The 20,454-nt window shown below is 39.9% G+C and overlaps 1 protein-coding gene across 1 annotated transcript in view; it reads left to right on the top strand.

Moving 5' to 3' along the window:
- Positions 1-20,454, top strand: part of TRAPPC9 (trafficking protein particle complex subunit 9) — a 500,739-nt gene that overhangs the window by 65,372 nt on the left and 414,913 nt on the right. The window contains exons 15-16 of the mRNA XM_013128134.3: positions 1,380-1,543; positions 11,919-12,071. Coding sequence (XP_012983588.3) covers positions 1,380-1,543; positions 11,919-12,071 — 317 coding nt within the window. The remainder of the gene's footprint in view (positions 1-1,379; positions 1,544-11,918; positions 12,072-20,454) is intronic.

Here is a 20,454-nt window from a genome sequence, read left to right on the forward strand (position 1 = left end):
TAAGTATGTCTTCCCTCATGTATCTAGTACTGTTACCATTCCTTCAGAAAAGTTTGAGTGAACAGCTGTATGAGACAGTGTTTTGTATCTGTCACTAGAGAATCCCAGACTGGTTTGGGTTGGAAGGGGCCTTAAAGCTCATCCACTTCCAACCCCCTGACACGGGCAGGGACACCTTCCACTAGAGCAGCTTGCTCCAAGGCCCTGTGTCCAACCTGGCCTTGAACACTGCCAGGGATGGGGCAGCCACAGCTTCTCTGAGCACCCTGTGCCAGTGCCTCAGCACCCTCACAGGGAAGAACTGCTGCCTAAGCGCTCATCTCAGTCTCCCCTGTTCTAGCAGGTTAAAGCCATTCCCCTTGTCCTGTTCCTACATTCTCTTATTAAGAAGTCCCAAAATCACCATATGTTGGTGGAGTTTGGGAATGCCTAACAATGTAAGCTTACGTATCCTCATTTGTGAGTACAAATGTTTCATCTTCTGAGGTTTCTCTGCCAGCTGACTGAATTCTTACTTTTGTAGTTTTTATGGGCTGATCGGAGCACAGTACTTGCTTTGAGGGTCTTGCAGAGGACTTTCCACCTGGTTTGAAACTTAACTTGAACTTAACATAAAACTTTTCACAGGTGAAAACGTAAACACAGGTTAAAACTTAAGCAGGGGAAGTTTATATTGGCTATAAGGAAGAAGTTCTTTACTGTGAGGGTGGTGAGGCACTGGAAAGCGTTGCCCAGGGGAGTTGTGAATGCTCCATCCCTGGCAGTCTTCAAGGCCAGGCTGAACAGATCCTTGGGTGATATGATTAAGTGTGAGGTGTCCCTGCCCATGGCAGGGGGGTTGGAACTGGATGATCTTCAGGTCCTTTCCAACCATAACTATTCTATGATTCTATGGTTTCTCCAGTGTAGCACTCAACTTCATATTCTCCTCATGGATGCTCATTGTTACTCAACACTAGTGTTCAGTCACTAGATCAGATACTTCTGTCACGTTTGTTTATTCTAATGAACTGGTTTTCTTCTCTTTTCCCTTTCTTACTTTTCTTCTGTTTTCAGCAATTTTAAACTAGCTTTCACAGCCAGGAATACGTATTTTATATTGTTTGAAATTTGACTTTTCTTACACATCCATTATCAACATTTGTTCTCAATGGGTATAAAAATGATCCTAGCTAAAATGAGAATGGGAAATTATATCTAATATCTTCAAGATTGGAGAGCAGTAGTTTCTGAGTCTTCAAGGAATAGTTAATAGAATACATACGGTAATTTCATATATATATATTGTAAATATATGGTAATATATATAATAAATAGTAACTTGGACAGGCTTTTAACGTTCTAATCATAATATTTTGTTGTTGTGTCATATTTTATAGGTCTGCTCATGCACTTCAGCCTTCTACAGGGGATGAAATCTTTACTAATGTGTCTGTCCAGCTGTATAATGGAGAGTCCCAACAGCTTATCATTAAGTTAGAAAATATTGGAACAGAACCACTGGAGCAACTAGAGGTCACAGCAAAAACAGTCAACACCAAGGGTGTGTATGCTGATTATGCTTCTAAATAATAATAATCACTTTTTCTCTGGTAAAAGAGGGGCTAATTAAGTTATACTTTTTAGGTCAGTTTGGAATACATATTGTAATTTGTGTTATGGGACTGGAATCATTTAGTTTTATTTGATTTCAGGAATATAGAAATGAAAGAGAATGTAAAAAAATAGAATGGAAATGAAAGAAGCTGTAGAATCATCTGTGTGTCAAAGGGTATCACCTGCTTTTGAAAATCTGGATTTCATTTTAATGTTACTTAGGAAAATAGAATCCTGAGACATTAACTAGCCAAAGGCAGCAATCTTAGGTCTAAATATATTTAATATACATAAATATACTCCTTATGTCTAAATATACTGATTAGTTAATTAAATAAACTACCATTAGCAGTTATGTCTTATTTGAGGGAGCTGAAGTAAATAAGCATACTTCTCTGTCACTCAGTGAACAATAAGAAAAGAATTGGGTAAAAGACTTTAAAAACCAAGGCAATGAATGAAATCAGCTATAGTGAGTTAAATGATTAATTGCAGGTATGGAAGAAATATAGTGTATCTCTTGCTCCCACTTATTTCTCCTGAAATGCTCTGTATATGTTAGTATTAAAAAGTAGTCTGATGGGTGAATCTTGCTTTTGTTTTGTGGTCTGTTTTATCGGTTTTGGTTTGTCCTCTGGGGCATCGTTATGAAAATGATTATAAACAGAAGCACTGCAGATGACAAGCAAGATAGTCTTTATTGACAATAGAAATGACTTATTTTATTGCAGGTTTTGTTCTCTCAGTGACAGAGTATTAAAATGCAGTGTGATACCTGGTGATTTTTGTTCATTTCAGTGTTTGAGCTCATGACTTTTTTTAAGAGTATTCTCTTCTCTGTAACCTGAGAGAATCAGAGTTGCCAATCATTTAAGAATAGATTTTTCTGCCTGAGACTTGTTACCAGGAATGATTTTAGAAGCTGAAATGTATGATGACTTACTGTTATTTCAGTAAATCAGCATGCTCCTACTGTGCTTGGTGCTGTATGTATCTAACAGACCAAATACAACACAAACATTGAATAGTGAATTTGATGAAATAAAATGTATTGAGTGGTGGTGTACATGGGCCTCTGAATCAGATGTTCATCAGATTCTTAGTATGTAATATAACACAATTAATTGGTTCAGGGTTTTGAAAAAATTACTTGTCAACTTGGAACCCATCATCACTCAGTTACAACTTTTGTCAAAAACAATGGGGAAAGAGAAGTCAATACACACAGCTATGAGTTCAGTAAAACCTTAACTTTACTTAATCCTTCATTTTCTTTCACTGTAGAAAATGTTTACAGTGAAGCCTGTTTGAGTATTTGACAGACTCTTAGATATTAACTGTGATAATTCTCTTTATCAGAAAAAGGAAAACTAATGATGACTTGAGTTTTTCTAATCATGCGTATTTCTTAAATAGCCATTTTGGAAAACCAGCAAAGAGAGGTGCCACATGATTTTTGTCCTGAGTGTGAGAACCTTGCCATTAAATCCATAGAATAATAGAAGTCTATGTGGGCAAGGACCTCTAAAAATAGTTTTAAATCTTGTCCTTGAGAAGGTATCGGGCTACCGGAGTCCTGTCCAGTAGAATCTTCAGCTTCTTGTATTGTTTCACAAAAGCAAAATGCACCCCTATATTTGGAAGTGTATGATTGAGATGAACCCTGTTATCAGAGGAAAATACATACTTAAGTATGACTTTTTACATCTCTGTGGGCTGTGGGCATGATGTAAAGCACTGAAATACTGTGGCAAAAGAGCTACATTAAGCGTGTGATTTCAAATGGGATTGCATGTAGGCCTTGCAAAGGATGGACCTTTGCCTTCTTGGCAAATGTCCTCTCTTCCATTTTAGTTATTACTGTAAATTGATACAAATGCATAAGGATGGACTCATGATGTATGTGACATATGACATGAGATTCTGGTGATGAATGGGGCACTAAAGATTTGTAATGTCACCAGCTTAGTTTAGTCAGTGAGTACTATGTGCATGGAAATAATGTGCTTACAATATTAAATAGTAATTAATAGTAATACAGACTCTTAACTTGATACTATATATCAAGTTGAGAGCATATGCAGACACTTACGAACTTGTCTGCAGTACATTAAAAAGTTCTATTGGATATTCTTTACTGCTTCTCAGCTGCAGTGTGCCTGTGATTTAAGCTGATCAGGGCCTCCTTGAAAGCCGTTCGGCATCTTCATCTGCCATGACCACAGCTTGCCTGTCAACTTGGGAGCCCACGGGAAGCTGTTGTCTAGTTTCAGCCAAATGCAGAGTTTTCAGTTATCCTTTCTGTCACCTGATTTGCTTTGGGTTTTTCAGTCTTGGCAGTTGCTTGTAAATCTTTTGTACCTGCTGCGTAGCTGCCTATCTGACTTCCATTTCCTTTCCTTGTGTTTCTGGGGCCATCTTTTAGCACAAAGATGAATGCTGTAAATGGAAAACATTCTCTGGATGGGATTAACTGTTGCAGTGCAGTGACCTTCATTATGTTAGTTATAGCCAGTGACTTCTCTTAAGGAAGCCCACTTCTCTGGCATTGTTTTCAATGGTGTCTTGTGAATGAGAGCCTCTGGAGACCAGACTTTGAAACTTGCCCTTCCTTACTTCCTTTCTCTTTCAGGTGCACCTCTTTAGTGCTTTTTCCACTCAGGCCCTCAGATAAATGACCAGAAATTGCAGCTCACCCTGTGTGGCTCATAAAGGACATCACAGGGTTTTTGAGTCCTTCAGTAGCTATGTGTTATGGAACAGATCCTGAGGCAAATCAGCAAAAAGGACTTGTCATGTGGGCACAATAAATACATCTGTCATATCTTTTAATGTCTCGTTGCATGACCCTGTCTACCAAGGTTGTGGTGTCTGTAGGTTGGACATCACATGTATACTGTCAAGGTCTCTCAACTCTTGTCACCTCGCATTGTCCTTCACTAGATTGGATAGTCTAATACTTTATGTAGAATGATGACGTGCAAAGCTGAATGCCTTTCATAAGACTCATAGAATGGTTTGGGTTGGAAGGGACCTTAAAGCTTATCCAGTTTCAGCCTCCTTCCACTAGAGCAGGTTGCTCCAAGCCCCGTCCAACCTGACCTTGAGCACTGCCAGGGATGGGGCAGCCACAGCTTCTCTGCGCACCCTGTGCCAGTGCCACAGCACCCTCACAGGGAAGAACTTCCTTGTATGTAGTCTAAATCTTCTGTCAGTTTAAAGCTGTTTCTCTTGTCCTATCACTACATGCCCTTGTAAAAAAATCCCATCCTTTGTTTCCAGTCAGCTCTTGTCAGAGGCTTGCTAGATCTCAGTTATGGGGTGCACTCTAAAAGCTTTGATAACCCAACTGTTTGATCCCCTCAGGCAAGTACTACATGGATGTTTTCAAACTTGCAGCACTAAGAGGCGTGCCAGGCATTCTTACAGCCGCACAGGTTGTTAGGCTTTAGCAGTGAGCACCAGCTGCACAGGCTGAGTGAACCTGGATGAAGAAAAACCTCAGTGATCTTTCTTAGAAGTGGTTGACCTCTGGAATTTCAACATAGAGAAATAAATTTACCTGTCTCACTGTATTCTTCCCATGGTCTTGGAACACATCTGCTTGTGGCCTCAGCTGTTTAACTGTGCCAGACCACAAATAAAAACCTACTCTGAGGTCCAGGTAACCCATTTTAGGAACTGTGGATACCCTGGAATAGATCTGTTTATCTTCTTTTTTGCCAAACAAAACTGTCAAGTCTTTCAAATTGGGAATGTTCCATAGAGAGTTGTGAATGCAGGCAGGCTTTTCTCCAGTTAGTCCAAACATCCTTGTGAAGGTAGGACAAGAAGAAGTATTAGTATTTCAGCCCCAGTCTAGCTGCTGTAGATTTACTATCTGGGTTTCTCAGCTCAAGTCTCTTCTCTGCCCACACTGGCTGACTGAGATCATGATTTTGTGTGATTCTTGCTATTTTTTTCCACTCATAAATATCAAATGGTTCATTATTTTAGAGCTGGCTTTCCCATCTTTTTAGGGATACTCGCTAATTGCCTAGAGGGAACTCTGCTAGATACGTTTACTTTGTAAAGTACATAACAAATCTAGCAAGTTCATTTCTATCTATCAGGTCTGAATTCTCAATACTCTGGATTGTCTCTTCAATTCAAAAGATGTTGTATTTCCCCAGTATAAAAGTAAAATTAATAACAATATTGGTATGCTGTCTATGAGCCAATGAAATTCTTAGTGCTTTTAACCTTGTAATTCTAGTGTGCACACTCCACAGTTTCTGATTAGAAACAAAAGGTAGCAGATACTCTGCAGTGCTAAATGCACAATGTTAATATTTACTAGAATTTCATACACTTGGGGAAGTTAAGAGGTATGAATGGCAGTGCCTTTGCATTCAGAACTCGTAGTTATTTTGAGGTCCTGTGTTCTGTGCTAGGAATATCGATTTCAGTTGGTGAGGCATCGAGAATCAGATGCACGGATGACCACAGAAGTCTGAAGAGCTTTATTACCATGAAGCACGTCAGATTTCTGTCTTCAGGTGTCTGATCATAATTACATTTAGTGTACTTTGTGCATATTGAATTCCGAGATGTGGAGTATGCTGGTCTCATCCTTCCGTGCTACTAGATGGAAGCTGTTCTTGCATTTATATTTCTTTTTTAGCTGCTTGGCTTGAGAAACAGCAGTTGTTCTGGTTGTTCCACCCAAACTTCACCTTTCAGCTGTAGTCGTTAGGTTTTTCTTTCCACACAGTTTCTTTTTTGTCCTTACTTTTAAACTCTTCTCCCACAGTTTTCCGAGTGCATCTGCAGGCTTAACTGCATCTTTTTATCCTCCTGTGGTCTTTTATGCAGGTTTGTGTTTGTCAGGAATCTACAAATATGCTCATAACACTGTTCTGCATATACGGAGTTTCTTGGATGCTTTTAGTTAGCAATTTGAGGCTATCTGCAGCTCATAATGCTGTGGTTAACAGAGGAATCAGTCCTATCCTTTGTGTTCACCCACAGAAAGACAAAGACATAAGAATTTAAATGTGATTCTAGAGCTAATGGTCCATCTAGCTCAATACTCACTAGGGGATGCTGCTTAGGGAGAGCATGCAAATCTTGCCACTGTTGTTTCTATTGTACTTGCTGAGGATGTAGATATATGTATACATACTATTTTAATTATCCTCTTTGGACTTGCCCATGAATTTGTCTATCCCATTCTGAAGCTGCTGGTACTGCTCACCTCTGCAGCCTCTTGTAACAACAGATTCCAGAAGTTCACTACCAGATGGGTAGGAAAGTGCTGTATCTGTTGTAATCTGATTTCCTCCTAGTGCTACCAAGTGTTGCCAGTTCTCATACCAGGGAATTTAGTGACCAGCAGTTCTGCATTCACTTTATCTGCCATCTTTGTAATGTTTATAATCTGCAGCCATCTTCTGCTTAGCCTTTCCAGCTGAAGGGTCTGTGCTCACATGACAGCTGCTCCACACCTTTATCATTTCAATTACCATTCTCTGGACTGCCTCTAATTCTAGTATATCCTCCATGCAGTACAGAGATCAAATCTGCAAGTGTTTAGGATGTGAGCACACAAAGGTTTTATACAGTGGGGAACTACTTCCCCCTTTGACTTGCTCTCATTATCCTTCCTGAGGATGACCTGGGATTTTTTCTTGCTTGGATTGGTTTGGTGTTTTCTGTTGCTGTTCACTAAGCTGATGATTTGTGGTCTTTCAATGAGTCAGTGATGACTTCAGTTTCTTTGTGGAGCTGCAGTTGCCAGATCCAAGTTCAACATACTGGGCACAGCTTGTTCTTCCCCGTCCCCCCAAGTTGTATTATTTTACCTTTATATATGCTGGAGTCCTGTATTTTTGCCTACTCACTCGATTTCATGAGGTCCTTTTGAGTTTCCTGTTCAGGACAGTACTATTTCCCTAAGTGACTTTGAAATCTACGCAAAGTAGACTTTCTGGAAATTCATCTGATCAAGTGTTGGATGTAATTTACAGACCAGTTTAATGCTGATAGCATTTTCTGGTGTTTTTCTTTTTTTTGGCAGACCTTAAAATCTGTTAACCCAAATTTAGGGTTGAGGGTTACCCAAAGTTAGATTCTGGGTAAGCTCTTCTATTTGTTACAAATATAGCGATTTAATATCAAGTAAAATAATAAAAAAGGTTAATAATTTAAACTCTTCACTAACAGGCTATTGTAACTTATTTGCTAAACACGAATTTTGGGACTGTAGAAACCACTGCATGCAAGCATGCCTCAAGTAAGACTGTTTCCCACTGAACTGAAATGTTTGAAGCCCCATGCCATAGTACAGAAACTCTTCCCTGTGAGGGTGGTAGACACTGACACAGGATGCCCAGAGAAGCTGTGGCTGCCCCATCTCTGGCAGTGTTCAAGGCCAGGTTGGACACAGGGGCTTGGAGCAAGCTGCTCTAGTGGAAGGGGTCCCTGCCTGTGGCAGGGGGTTGGAACTGGATGAGCTTTAAGGGCCCTTCCAACCGTGACTATTCTGATTCCATGACTCTGTAATTCACTCTGATGATGATTACTGAACAAGTTGAAGTAAACATTATTAAACTACAAACCAATCTCTGATAAATGTAAATTAGTTTATTCTCTACAGCTTAACTTATAGCTCAAATATTTAGACCTTGTCTTGTAATTGTAGGTGTTAAATTTGAGGTCATCTGCAAGAGCTATTCTCACATGGGAAGTCTTCTTAGTTATAATACCTTCAAATAAATCCCCTAGTTAATGAAAGTACATTTTGGAAACAATTTGTTTGTTAAACTGAAGATGCTCTCTAGTGCCTGGGAGATGCCATTCTTCTTTGCTTACACTGAAGAAAAACATCCCTTTGGCATAATATGTTTTTATATACCAGGAAAAGGGGATAGAGATTGGCATTCTTGCTAAGCTACTTATTTTCCTGAAAACAGAAGAAACTCAGAACACTGATACGGTTACAGCTAAATTATTAGAGGAGGTCGAGATGACTTTGAGAAAACAATTGCTAGGGTGATATTTTATTCTTGCCTCACCTTTGTTATGAAGATGTCTATAATATTGATTTGATGTGAAAAAGCACAAGACAACAATTGATGGTCTGTGAGAAAAAGTTGTCTTAGACACAAAGGAGTTATTCTTTCTTAGGTAGAAGTTAATGGAAAAATATTCACTGTTTTCCCCTTCTTTAGATGCGGTTGTTTCTGTGCCAAACAACCCAAGTTTTAACTGGAATTCTAATTATCTGGTTTTAGAGACCCTTAATTCTAGATGGTGGTTGTTGAGGCAATATTCCCTCCCTGTTTTCACACACAGAGATCATAGATGAGGCCTTGGAAAGCCTGTGAAATGCTGATACACAAACTCACTCTTACATACAGTAGCCTGGTGTGAAGTGGAGATGAGCTGTGTGACTTTCAGTGGTTGCTGTGTTACAGAAAGCAGAGCTCAAATGGTGTTTCATTGAGCCTCTAGAAGAATTCTTCAATGTACTTTGGAGTGGTATGCATTGCTATTCATGTGAACGAATATAGTATTAGGATTCTCACAGTCAAACCATCATGTTTATTTCGTGTATTACAGGCTTTTCTTCAGTGTTTAGCATTGTATTGGTGCTACAGATGATAATGAATTTATGGACGTAGCTGGGAAAAAAAGCCCAAAATCAGTTGCTCATTCATGCTGCCCACAGCATGGGAGGGAAGTGAATGAGAAAGACAAAAGTGCCAGAACTCACAGCTAGAGGTAAAGATTGTTTAGAAGCAAAGGAAAGAGGAAGCAAAAACAAAACAAAATGACATTTTATGGCATGAAATCATAGAATCCCAGCCTGGTTTGTGTTGGAAGAGACATTAAAAGCTCATCCAGTTCCAACCCCTCCCATAGGCAGGCACACCTTCCACTAGAGCAGCTTGCTCCAAGCCCCTGTGTCCAACCTGGCCTTGAACACTGCCAGAGATGGGGCAGCCACAGCTTCTCTGGGCACTCTGAGCCAACTCACAGCGCAAGGTAAGTGGGAATAGAGAAAGCCTCAATGCCATGCAGGTGCTACAGGAATAGCCAGAAAGCTGGTGAAATATCAACAATGTGCTAGTCACAAATCCAAAACACAGCACTGGGCAGGCTGCTATGAAGAAAATTAACCCCATCTCATCCAGAAACTCTACAGTGGATTTCCTACCCCAGGATTATTCACAAAGTATAGAAAAGAAATAAGACATTAGCAGATACTTCTTTTGTCTATTTAGCATCAGAAGTAAGGTGAATCCAGGAAGAAGTCACAGTGTGCTTGCATCATTCTAATCTGTAAAAAACTTTTCTGTTATTCTAAAAAGGAAAGATTTTTCTTGTATATAAAGTTCACGGAATATCACTGATTGCTTTTGCTGAAGGATACTGAAATTTCTGTGCCTCTAGCTTTTTGCATGCTTCATAATTTGATATAAGACATAACTAATTTGCTCTTCTTCCTGAAGCAGACATAACCTTTTGCTCTTCTTTATTTCAAAATGGATCTTTCAGTGTTACTGGAGCACTAAGGAGACTAAATAACTGAATAAATTATCTCAGTGCTTTGATGGACAGTAAATATTAGGGTTATTTCCCTCAAGTTATCTCCTGGCATGTTAGGCTTAGGAGACAGGTTAGTTAATATAGGTGCCTTATCTCGTACGGACCAATGATAAATAGTTTATCAAACAAGTATCTTTTAACACAGACTAATCCTGTTTGGTCTTGTATACTTTTTGCTTCTCAGTTTTCATAGAATCATAGAATAGTTTGGGTTGGAAAGGACCTTAAGATCATTAACTTCCAACCCCCTGCCATGAGCAGGGACACCTCACACTAAACCATGTCACCCAAGGCTCTGTGCAGCCTGGCCTTGAGCACTGCCAGGGACGGAGCATTTACAACCTCCCTGGGCAACCCATTCCAGTGCCTCACCACCCTAACAGGAAAGAATTTCTTTCTTAGATCCAACCTAAACTTCCTTTGTTTAAGCTTTAACCCATTACCCCTTGTCCTATCACTACAGTCCCTAATGAATAGTCCATCCCCAGCATCCCTGTAGGCCCCCTTCAGATACTGGAAGGCTGCTCTGAGGTCTCCACGCAGCCTTCTCTTCTCCAGGGTGAACAGCCCCAGCTTTCTCACCCTGTCTTCATACAGGAGGTGCTCCAGTTCCTGATCATCCTCGTGGCCTCCTCTGGACTTGTTCCAACAGTTCCATGTCCTTTTTATGTTGAGGACACCAGAACTGCACACAATACTCCAAGTGAGGTCTCCCGAGAGCAGAACAGAGGATCAGGATCACCTCCTTTGACCTGCTGGTCACGCTTCTTTTGATGCAGCCCAGAATACGGTTGGCTTTCTGGGCTGTAAGCGCACACTGAAGCCGGCTCATGTTCATTTTCTCATTGACTAACACCCCCAAGTCCTTCTCCACAGGGCTGCACTGAATCTCTTCTCTTCCCAACCTGTAGCTGTGCCTGGGATTGCTCCGACCCAGGTGTAGGACCTTGCACTTGGCATGGTTAAACTTCATGAGGTTGGCATCAGCCCACCTCACAAGTGTGTCAAGGTCCCTCTGAATGGCATTCCTTCCCTCTAGCGTATCAACAGAACCACACAGCTTGGTGTCATCGGCAAACTTGCTGAGGGCACTCTCAATCCCACTGTCCATGTCATTGACAAAGATGCTGGACAAGATCAGTGCCAACACTGATCCCTGAGGGACACCACTCATTACTGGTTTCCAGCCGGACATTGAGCCATTGACCACAACTCTTGGAGAGAGGACTTCATGTTATTAAAAAAATGAAAGAGCCAGTGGTCTTTCCAGCCTTCTCTTTGCTCATTATGTAACTAATGGTGTTAAAGGTGCTTCAGAATTTGAACTGATTGATTTTGGTGTAGTATTTTGATGAAACTTGTTTTGCATTCATGTGACATTTCCTGTGTTGAAGTCTGTATGATTCAAAACTATATGAACTTTTAGGTCCCTTTCTGATTGTCTTTAAAATGTATATTTAATGTTGCCTATTGTGCAATATTTCTTTTTTCTGGTAGTGATCATCTTCATTTAAATTTGTGTTTTAAGCTTAGTGATTTCTATACTTCCAGGTCAGTATCAGGAACTTCTCTGTTATCTTTCTAGTGTTGCATTCATTTTTAATGCCCTAATTTAAACATTTTACAGTTAAAGAGCAAATGCCACAGAAGTTAATACTCTACAACAGTTATAAACTTAAACTGCCTTAACACAGGTTATGCTTTTGACATAATTACTTCTTTTAATGCAGAGAAGCTGTATGGAGACTTCTTGACTTGGAACCTAGAAGATACGCTTTCCCAGTTTCCTCTAAAACCTGGAAAGACTGCAACACTCACTGTAAACATTAAAGTGAAGCTGGACTTTTCATGCCAAGAAAACCTTCTGCAAGATCTCAGTGATGGTAAGTTTGTAATTTCTTCTTGCTGCAAGAGTTGTATGTACTCATAAGAAAGCCTTGCCCAATTGTGTCATTTGGTTTAAAATACGGTATTGATGTGGCTGTGTGTTTTCATATTTTTGCCTTATAACCCAAAGACAGTTCCTCAGTGAGCTGTAGGGGTTGAAGACTGAATTTTTGTGACAACTCTGTGCATGACAGTTTGACCAAACAGACCCATGATGAGACCTTGCCCTGGTATCTTCTTAAATCTTTCTTGATGGAGAGTGCTTTTGATGTGTTTTTTTGTATCCTTATCTTATGAAGATGAAAATAGTTTGCAAACATCAGTGAGCATTAAAGAGCAGCAATATGAAGTTCAAGGCTGGGCTGCATGAGGTTTGGAGCAATCTGCTCTAGTTGAATGTGTCCCTGCCCGTGACAGGGACATGGTATTGGATCAGCTTTAAGGTCCCTTCCAACCCAAGCTATTCTAGGAGCCTGTGTTTGTAGAGCAAAATGTCATAATATCTGTACTGAAAGAAAGTTTCATCTGCTTAAAGTCATTGTTTCTTTTGATAAAACCCCCCACAATGTTTGCGTGTATTAGAATTATCTGGAATTACAAGTGCCAGATACTTGTAATGAAGATTTCCTTTTTATAACAAACACAGTCTCACTGGAATAATTGCTATACTCTGTATTTTTTCAATTGCACGGTTTATTTACATTGATTGGATTAACTTGACAAAACAAGATATTCCTGTATTTAAAAAAATCATTATTATTTGGCTTGTTTCCCAGGATCCACTTGCAGTTATGCTTATCACTATCATTAATCCTTGAAAATAAATGTTTTCACTGTAGAAAAAAATATAACAAAATTCTTTGCATAGCTTGCTGAAGTGGAATAGGACTGATTTCTGTGAGTCATCTTGTAAATGCATTTAGACAGAAATTGTATTAATTGTTAGTAAATATTAAAAGACTTTGTTTTTTAAACCTCCCTGGTGTAAAATGCAGAAAATAGATAAAATATTTGTGGATTTAGTAGCACAAACCCCAGTGTTGCTGCACTAAGATTTACTTTAGAGCTTACTGGAAAAGCTGATGGTGGAGGAAGTTCATACTGAGATACCAGTGTGCAAACAGAGCTGCCAAGGAATTAAGGCTTTGAGAAATGCCCTTGTTAGAAAATGTAATTCCATGCAGCACTATTTCTGCTACAAACTGAGACCCAGGGGTTGGGGGAGCAGATCTGATGCTGACTCTAGGATGATTTTACTCTTTCAGGAGCAGATGATGCCACATTACTTACAGATCACTGAACTTTTGGCCCTCACGTACTCTGTAGATGACCTCTTTTCCATGGAAATTCTAATGGTGTATTGCTTCCTTATTTTACACAAGCTTTTATTAGTTCATAATTAAATTCATGATTTATTACATTGTGTGGAAAAGGGTATAAGTCAGTTGATTCAAAATTTAAAGAGAACTTAGGAAGCTTAGCTTTTATATGTTGACAGGTTAACGTTAATAGGAAAGAAATAAGTGTAATTCAACCCATGGCCATAGGATTCCAGACTTTTTCTTCTCCTTGCTTTCTTTTCTCTCCACAGTAAGATGTCTGGCACAGTCCTTTAGTTTCAAGACAAGCATTGGTTTACAGTTGGACTCAAGGATCCTAAAGGTCTTTTCTGACCTAAATGATTCTGTGATTCTAAATGAGAAGGAAATTGATCGACACAATCAATGTAACATGTATCAAAGTCAGTATTTTAAAGTCTAGACATTACTGTCTCTAGTGCCAGTTCTCTTGATTTTAGTTTTGCTACTTCCAAATATTTTTATATCTATAGAGTTTCCTTCACTTGCTCTGTCTCCAAAAAGCTTTCAAGGAGCTCTGAAGCTGCATTTGCCCAGCAGTTTTTCAGATGAAATCACATACAAACAGAATATTTTCTAGAAGGAGAAGATAATTCACTTGTCAGTTTTGACATCAGACAGTTGTGGGATTTGGATTTAGGCCTCTCCTTCTTACCTATATGTAACTTCTGTGGGACAGCATATGAATAAGTTCTTTGAAAATAATTTTTACCTTATTATGTCTGCCTATGGCTTCTTTGGCTGTGGGACTGAAGCCTGGGAGCGATTCAACCTTTTCTCATTCAGTGATGATAAAGGAATGGAATCCATTAATGTTTCTTTAGTACTTCAGTTATATTTAAGTGCTGTTTACTGTGTGCAATCTGAAGGTATTATTAGGGGCAGGCAAGAGCCTGACGTGAAGAGCAGTAAAGAGCTAGAAAAATCGATGGCAACTGTGACGTGACTTTTAATCCTATGGTAGCTGTGGTATCTTTTTCTTTTGAAGACCAGATTTGTAATAATGATCAAAATACTTTTATCTTTTAAAAGTAATGCCCTTAGCAGGGCATCTGTTACTTTGATCTGTTTTCATTTGCTGCTGAAATTGTTTCCTTTTATGCTGTTTGTAATCAGGACATAGCACAGAAAGGATAAATTACATTTGTTTCTGATGAGACACTTATCCAATTGGAAAATAAACTAAGTTATCAATCAGAATTGCTGATCTAATTCTTGTGTGTTGATGGTATACCATCTCGTAAAGAAAAATGTTAGATGTTCTTGTAGATTAAAAGAAGTAAAAACACATGAGTGGCTGTACAGGATCAGATCAGTGACCATCTACTCCAATATCCTGGCTGTGATAGTGGCTAAGAACAGAAGTCTGGGAGAATATAGGGAAAATCATGAACATACATGCTACTACTTTCCTTTAGGCTCTTGGGCTCCAACTAATGTTAACTTAGGAACTACCAAAGCCTGATATGTTTTTTCTGGTTTTAGGCATAGTTAGTGGGATTCTCTTTCATAAAGTTATCTGTTCTTCTAAATATCATACCTACAATCGTAAAATCATAGAATAGTTAGGGTTGGAAAGGACCTAAAGACCATCTAGTTCCAACCCCCCTGCCGTGGGCAGGGACACCTCACACTAAACCATATCACCCAAGGCTTCATCCAACCTGGCCTTGAACACAGCCAGGGATGGAGCATTCACCACCTCCCTGGGCAACCCATTCCAGTACGTCACCACCCTAACAGTAAAGAATTTCTTCCTTATATCCAATCTAAACCTCTGCTGTTTAAGTTTCAACCCATTACCCCTTGTCCTATCACTACAGTCCCTGATGAAGAGTCCCTCCCCAGCATCCTTATAGGCCCCCTTCAAATACTGGAAGGCTGCTCTGAGGTCTCCACGCAGTCTTCTCCAGGCTGAATACATTTCCTCATGTCATTGACGCAGTGGTCTCTTTAGCAGACTGAAGGTTTCTAACTGGCTTAGTTGTTTTTGTCATGGGAACAGTTCCATACTTTGATCAACCTTGTGCCTTTTGAACTCTTCCAGTTCTGTATGTTTGAGGTGGGCGGCACACACTATTTGAGAGGTGATCTATGTATTTCTGTAGTGATGTAATGATGCTCTGTATTTTGTTTTATATTATTTTCCTTAGAATAATGCAGTAATGCACTATTTGTCATTTGCTTTTTTGGCTGTTGCTGAACGTTGAGTTGATAGATTCATGAATCTGTGAACCACAGCTCCAGGATGCTGAATGAGAAAAGAGTAGTAGCTGCTCTGTCTGGATTGCATTATACATGTAACTTGTTAGTAGGAAGCAGTCTTAAAAAAACTTGTTATATAGGGCTAGTGCTTTCCAACTAAATGAATTAATCTACAATGAGTACTTTGTTACGTAAAATGCTAGTGTTCATTCATTCTGTGTATAGGGAACAGAGGCAGGTGTGAGAATATTCGAATTCATAAGCTCATCAAAGGAACTAATAAATTACACACTAAGAAGCAAATCTATTCCTGAAGTCACTCCTTCCCTTCTCTGGAGAAAAGGTAGCAGAGAAATAATAGCATATGTCTAAAAGCAGTAATTTTGAATATTTATTTTAACATTGGTATGCAAGACCATTATATGTTTCATACCCACTTTGTTGCTGTTCTCTTTAAAAGGCTAGATTTTATCTACTAAAAAGTATAGCTGCTCTTATATAGCATGTAGAAAACAGATTTCTTTGGAAGAAAGATACCTGGTTTTGAATTTAAATGAAGTCTTGACAGGTCTTCTGAAAAACTAAGTAGCCTAGAGGACTCTGAGAATAATGGTATAACTGATGATGATGATGGAGGTCCTCCGAGATCTTTTACATCCTTTACATGTTACTGTGCTTGGTTGCTGTATTACATTTGATTGTTCAGAATATTCTTTCAAAGTGATGTTAATCTCTAAGAAGTTTTTATCTCTGTAGTTTGAAGATAAATCATCTTGTCTAATAATTTGACTGTTAGAAGGTGGGTTTTTTTTAACAGTATACAAGTGCCTTGGGACCTCAGCCTGTATAGCAGCCATCCAGTACCTAAGGGGGCCAAAAAAGAAAGCTAGAAGGGGATGTTTTACAAGGGCATGAAGGGAGAGGACAAGGATTAATGACTTTAAACTGAAAAAGGGTAGATAGAGGAACAAGTTCTTCCCTGTGGGGGTACTGAGGCCCTGGCACAGGGTGCCCAGAGAAGCTGTGGCTGCCCCATCCCTGGCAGTGTTCAAGGCCAGGTTGGACACAGGGGCTTGGAGCAAGCTGCTCCAGCAGAAGATGTCTGTGCCCGTGGCAGGGGTTTGGAAGTAGATGAGATTGAAGGCCCCTTCCAACCCAAACCATTCTGTGATTCTGTGATTGATTTTATAATCAGTAGTACCAGCCAGTATACAAATATGTAATAAGAGATGTTTCAGGCCCCAAATCTTTACAATGTAAATAGCTAAGACAGACATGATGCAAATAATAATAAATTTTGCTACTGGCACATACAGGCTAATTGACCTGCCATCCTGTTACGCTGTTTCTTTGCTAAGGCACTTTATTTTAGCATCTAATGCAGTGTGCATAAATAATCTCTAGTCTTTGAATGTGAATTTCTTTACACTTCATTTGTTTCTTTTGTTGCATTCACCCTTATTCTAAATTTAACTTCCAACTCCAGTTTAGTTAGCTCAAACCTCAAAAAAGCAATCCTTACTTACACTGTGTTTGCTATTGTTAATGATTATTACCATCTTCAAATGTAATGGTGTCTCAAAGAAGCACTTACTGTGCTATCTATCGTCTCTGCCCTGCTCCTTGGAGCCAGAGTGTTGATGCATTCCCAGTAGCTCTGCCTGGAGTGCTGCTGCCTGTGGTCTCTCGTGTGACAGTCTTTGGTGTATTTTCAAGAGAGGGAAGGAACTGCATCTTAATGTCTACCTGTACTTGGAAGGGTGACGTGGAATATATTGCCTTGGAATTCTATCCCTTTGTGTGTTATTCCCCTCCTTGTTGCAGACAGCAAGTTGCTAAAATTCTGCCTACTTTCAGCAGTATACAAGATGGATCTTTTTTTTCTAGGAAAGAAAAAAGGCCTATTCTGGTTTAGCATTTGGCAAGAATACTCAGTCTCCTGTCTGAAGTTCTTTATTTGTGCATGCTGAATGTGCGCTAAAACTTTTCCAGTACTCTTAGGAGAATTTGGCTTTTTGTTTTAAAGTTTCCATCAGGCAGTGGATTGACAAAAGAAACAAATGGGCTGAGGGACCATTTAGTTTTCATATTTTATGCTCAAGTAATGTACTTTCCCAAACTTATCGTATCTCTTGGGTTATTATTTCAGACTGTTAAAACATTCATGTAAAGAATCAGTAACTACAGTGGATTTATGCTCTCTAATATGTGGTGGTTAGCCTTGACTCAGTGACCCCCCAGCCGCTTGTTCACACCCCATCTTAGAATCATAGAATAGTTAGGGTTGGGAAGGACCTAAAGATCATCCAGTTCCAACCCCCTGCCATGGGCAGGGACACCTCACACTAAACCATATCACCCAAGGCTTCATCCAACCTGGACTTTAACACTGCCAGGGATGGAGCATTCACAATTTCCTTGGGCAACCCATTCTACTGCCTCACCACCCTCACAGTAAAGAACTTCTTCCATATATCCAGTCTAAACTTCCCCTGTTCAAGTTTGAACCCGTTACCCCTTGTCCTATCACTACAGCCCCTGATGACGAGTCCCTCCCCAGCATCCTTATAGGCCCCCTTAAGATACTGGAAGGCTGCTATGTTAAACAGGACTTGGGGGAGAAAATGGGATGAAACAGCTCATGGGCTAGGGCGAAGACAGAGAGATCAGTTACCATCCACTGTCATGGGCTAAACAGACTTGACTTGTGGAAAATTATATGATTTACTGCCAAATTAGATAGAACTGTGTGGTGAGGAACAAAAAGATTGATTTTTCAGATGCCTTCCTGCCCCTTTCCTGGTCCCACCTTCACCCCTGTTTAATATTAGGTACATTTCATGTGTCTTTAGAAGACAGCAATATGCAGGTCTGTGCTGCTATTGGATTTTAAGTATTTCTTCTGTAAAGGAGGAGCAGTTCGACCTAAAATCTTACACTGTTTAGCATCATGTTGCCATTTACCTGTAGACTGCATTGAAATGCAAACAGTCTGGTTCCTGGCTTCAATAGCAAGGTTATTTAAGGGTTTACTTGCCACAGAGTTTGAGCCTGCAGTAGTTGTGGTGCACCTATTGAAAAATGATTGTTTTTTTTGGTCACTTTGATGAGGCCAGTGATTGCTGTTCAACACAACAGTACAAGGGAGCTGTGGATTTTGGTCGATGAGAAAATGAACATGAGCTAGCAGTGCGCACTTGCAGCCCAGAAAGCCAACGGTATTCTGGGCTGCATCAAAAGGAACGTGACCAGCAGGTCAAAGGAGGTGATCCTGCCCCTCTACTCTGCTCTCGTAAGACCTCAGTTGGAGCATTGTGTGCAGTTCTGGTGTCCTCCACATAAAAAGTACATGGAACTGTTGGAACAAGTCCAGAGGAGGCCACAAGGATGATCAGGGGCTGGAGCACCTCCTGTATGAAGACAGGCTGAGAAAGTTGGGGTTGTTCAGCCTGGAGAAGAGAAGGCTGCATGGAGACCTCAGAGCAGCTTCCAGTATCTGAAGGGAGCCTACAAGGATGCTGGAGAGGAGCTCTTCATTAGGGACTGTAGTGATAGGACAAGGGGTGATGGGTTCAGACTTAAACAGGGGAAGTTTTGATTGGATAGAAGGAGGAATTTCTTTACTGTTAGGGTGGTGAGGTACTGGAATGGGTTGCCAGGGAAGTTGTGAATGATCCGTCCCTAGTGATGTTCAGGTCCAGGTTGGACAGAGCCTTGGGTGCCGTGGTTTAGTGTGAGGTGTCCTTGGGCATGCAGGGGTTGGAAAATAATGATCTTGAGGTCCTTTCCAACCCAAACTATTCTATGATTCTATGATTAGAATGTCCCGTGTCGGCAATTTCTGCAGTGCTTAGTCATCAGGTTGTAGATGTACAGGTTTAGCTCCCTTAGTAAACTCTCCCTCATTCAACCACAAAACCTGTATTCCTGTGCAGTGTGCTGTGAAAGTGGCTAATGAAGTTAAATTGACAATTTACTTAACATTTGAAAGGGGATAGGAAATGCTGGTAAGAGATTTTGCTCTGTTGTGACAGCAGTGATTGCAATGTTGGAAAGGCGAGCTGTATTTTTGCAGTTACCATGGAAAAACTGTTGGTCATGTGCTGTTACCATGGAAATATTCAATGTGGATTCTAGAAATTAGGAAGGTTTCTGGACAGAGTAGAAAGGCAATTATTCTTTTTATAGTAAAAGGCTGCTCAGGCTGTTTGACAGCATGAATTGATGAAAGGAAACTGTGGAGGATTTAGCATCTTCATACCTCTGAACTTTGTGTGAGAAAATAAAACATATAAAATCTCAAAAATTATAAGTACCAAGTGATCTAAAACTTGTGGTGAACTGCTTCATTGATGCTCTAATTGATTATCTCAGTCACCTCTTTTCTTACACCAGAGTTTGTAACCTACCAGGACTTTTAACAGAATGTGTTTCCCCGGTCTGTGGTGGCTGCTTAGTGTCTTCCAGAGGAGCTGGAGAAGGTTTAACCACCTTTGCTGCTTGCTTAAAAAACAGAAAACATTAAATAATTAAACAGAAACATTGCTAGCAGCAGAACATTGTTTTTTGTTCTCTGTGGAGAAGTCCTTTGAACAGGCAAAGATGTGAAGAGTGAGTTATTTGAAGTATAGCACAGTGCCTTGCACCAGGCTCTGTGTTGTATGCCATATTGGAGCTCCACAAACTTCAAAAAGAAAGGCTGATCACTACAGTGATTACCTTAGACATTTGTTTTTTCCTGGAGCAGGATAGATGCTTCGTTTACTATAACACCTCCTTTTGCAGGTACAATGTAGGGATTAGAAAATACCTTCTT

The sequence above is a fragment of the Melopsittacus undulatus genome, chromosome 1, assembly GCF_012275295.1.
Source record: "Melopsittacus undulatus isolate bMelUnd1 chromosome 1, bMelUnd1.mat.Z, whole genome shotgun sequence".
NCBI classification, from domain to species: domain Eukaryota; kingdom Metazoa; phylum Chordata; class Aves; order Psittaciformes; family Psittaculidae; genus Melopsittacus; species Melopsittacus undulatus.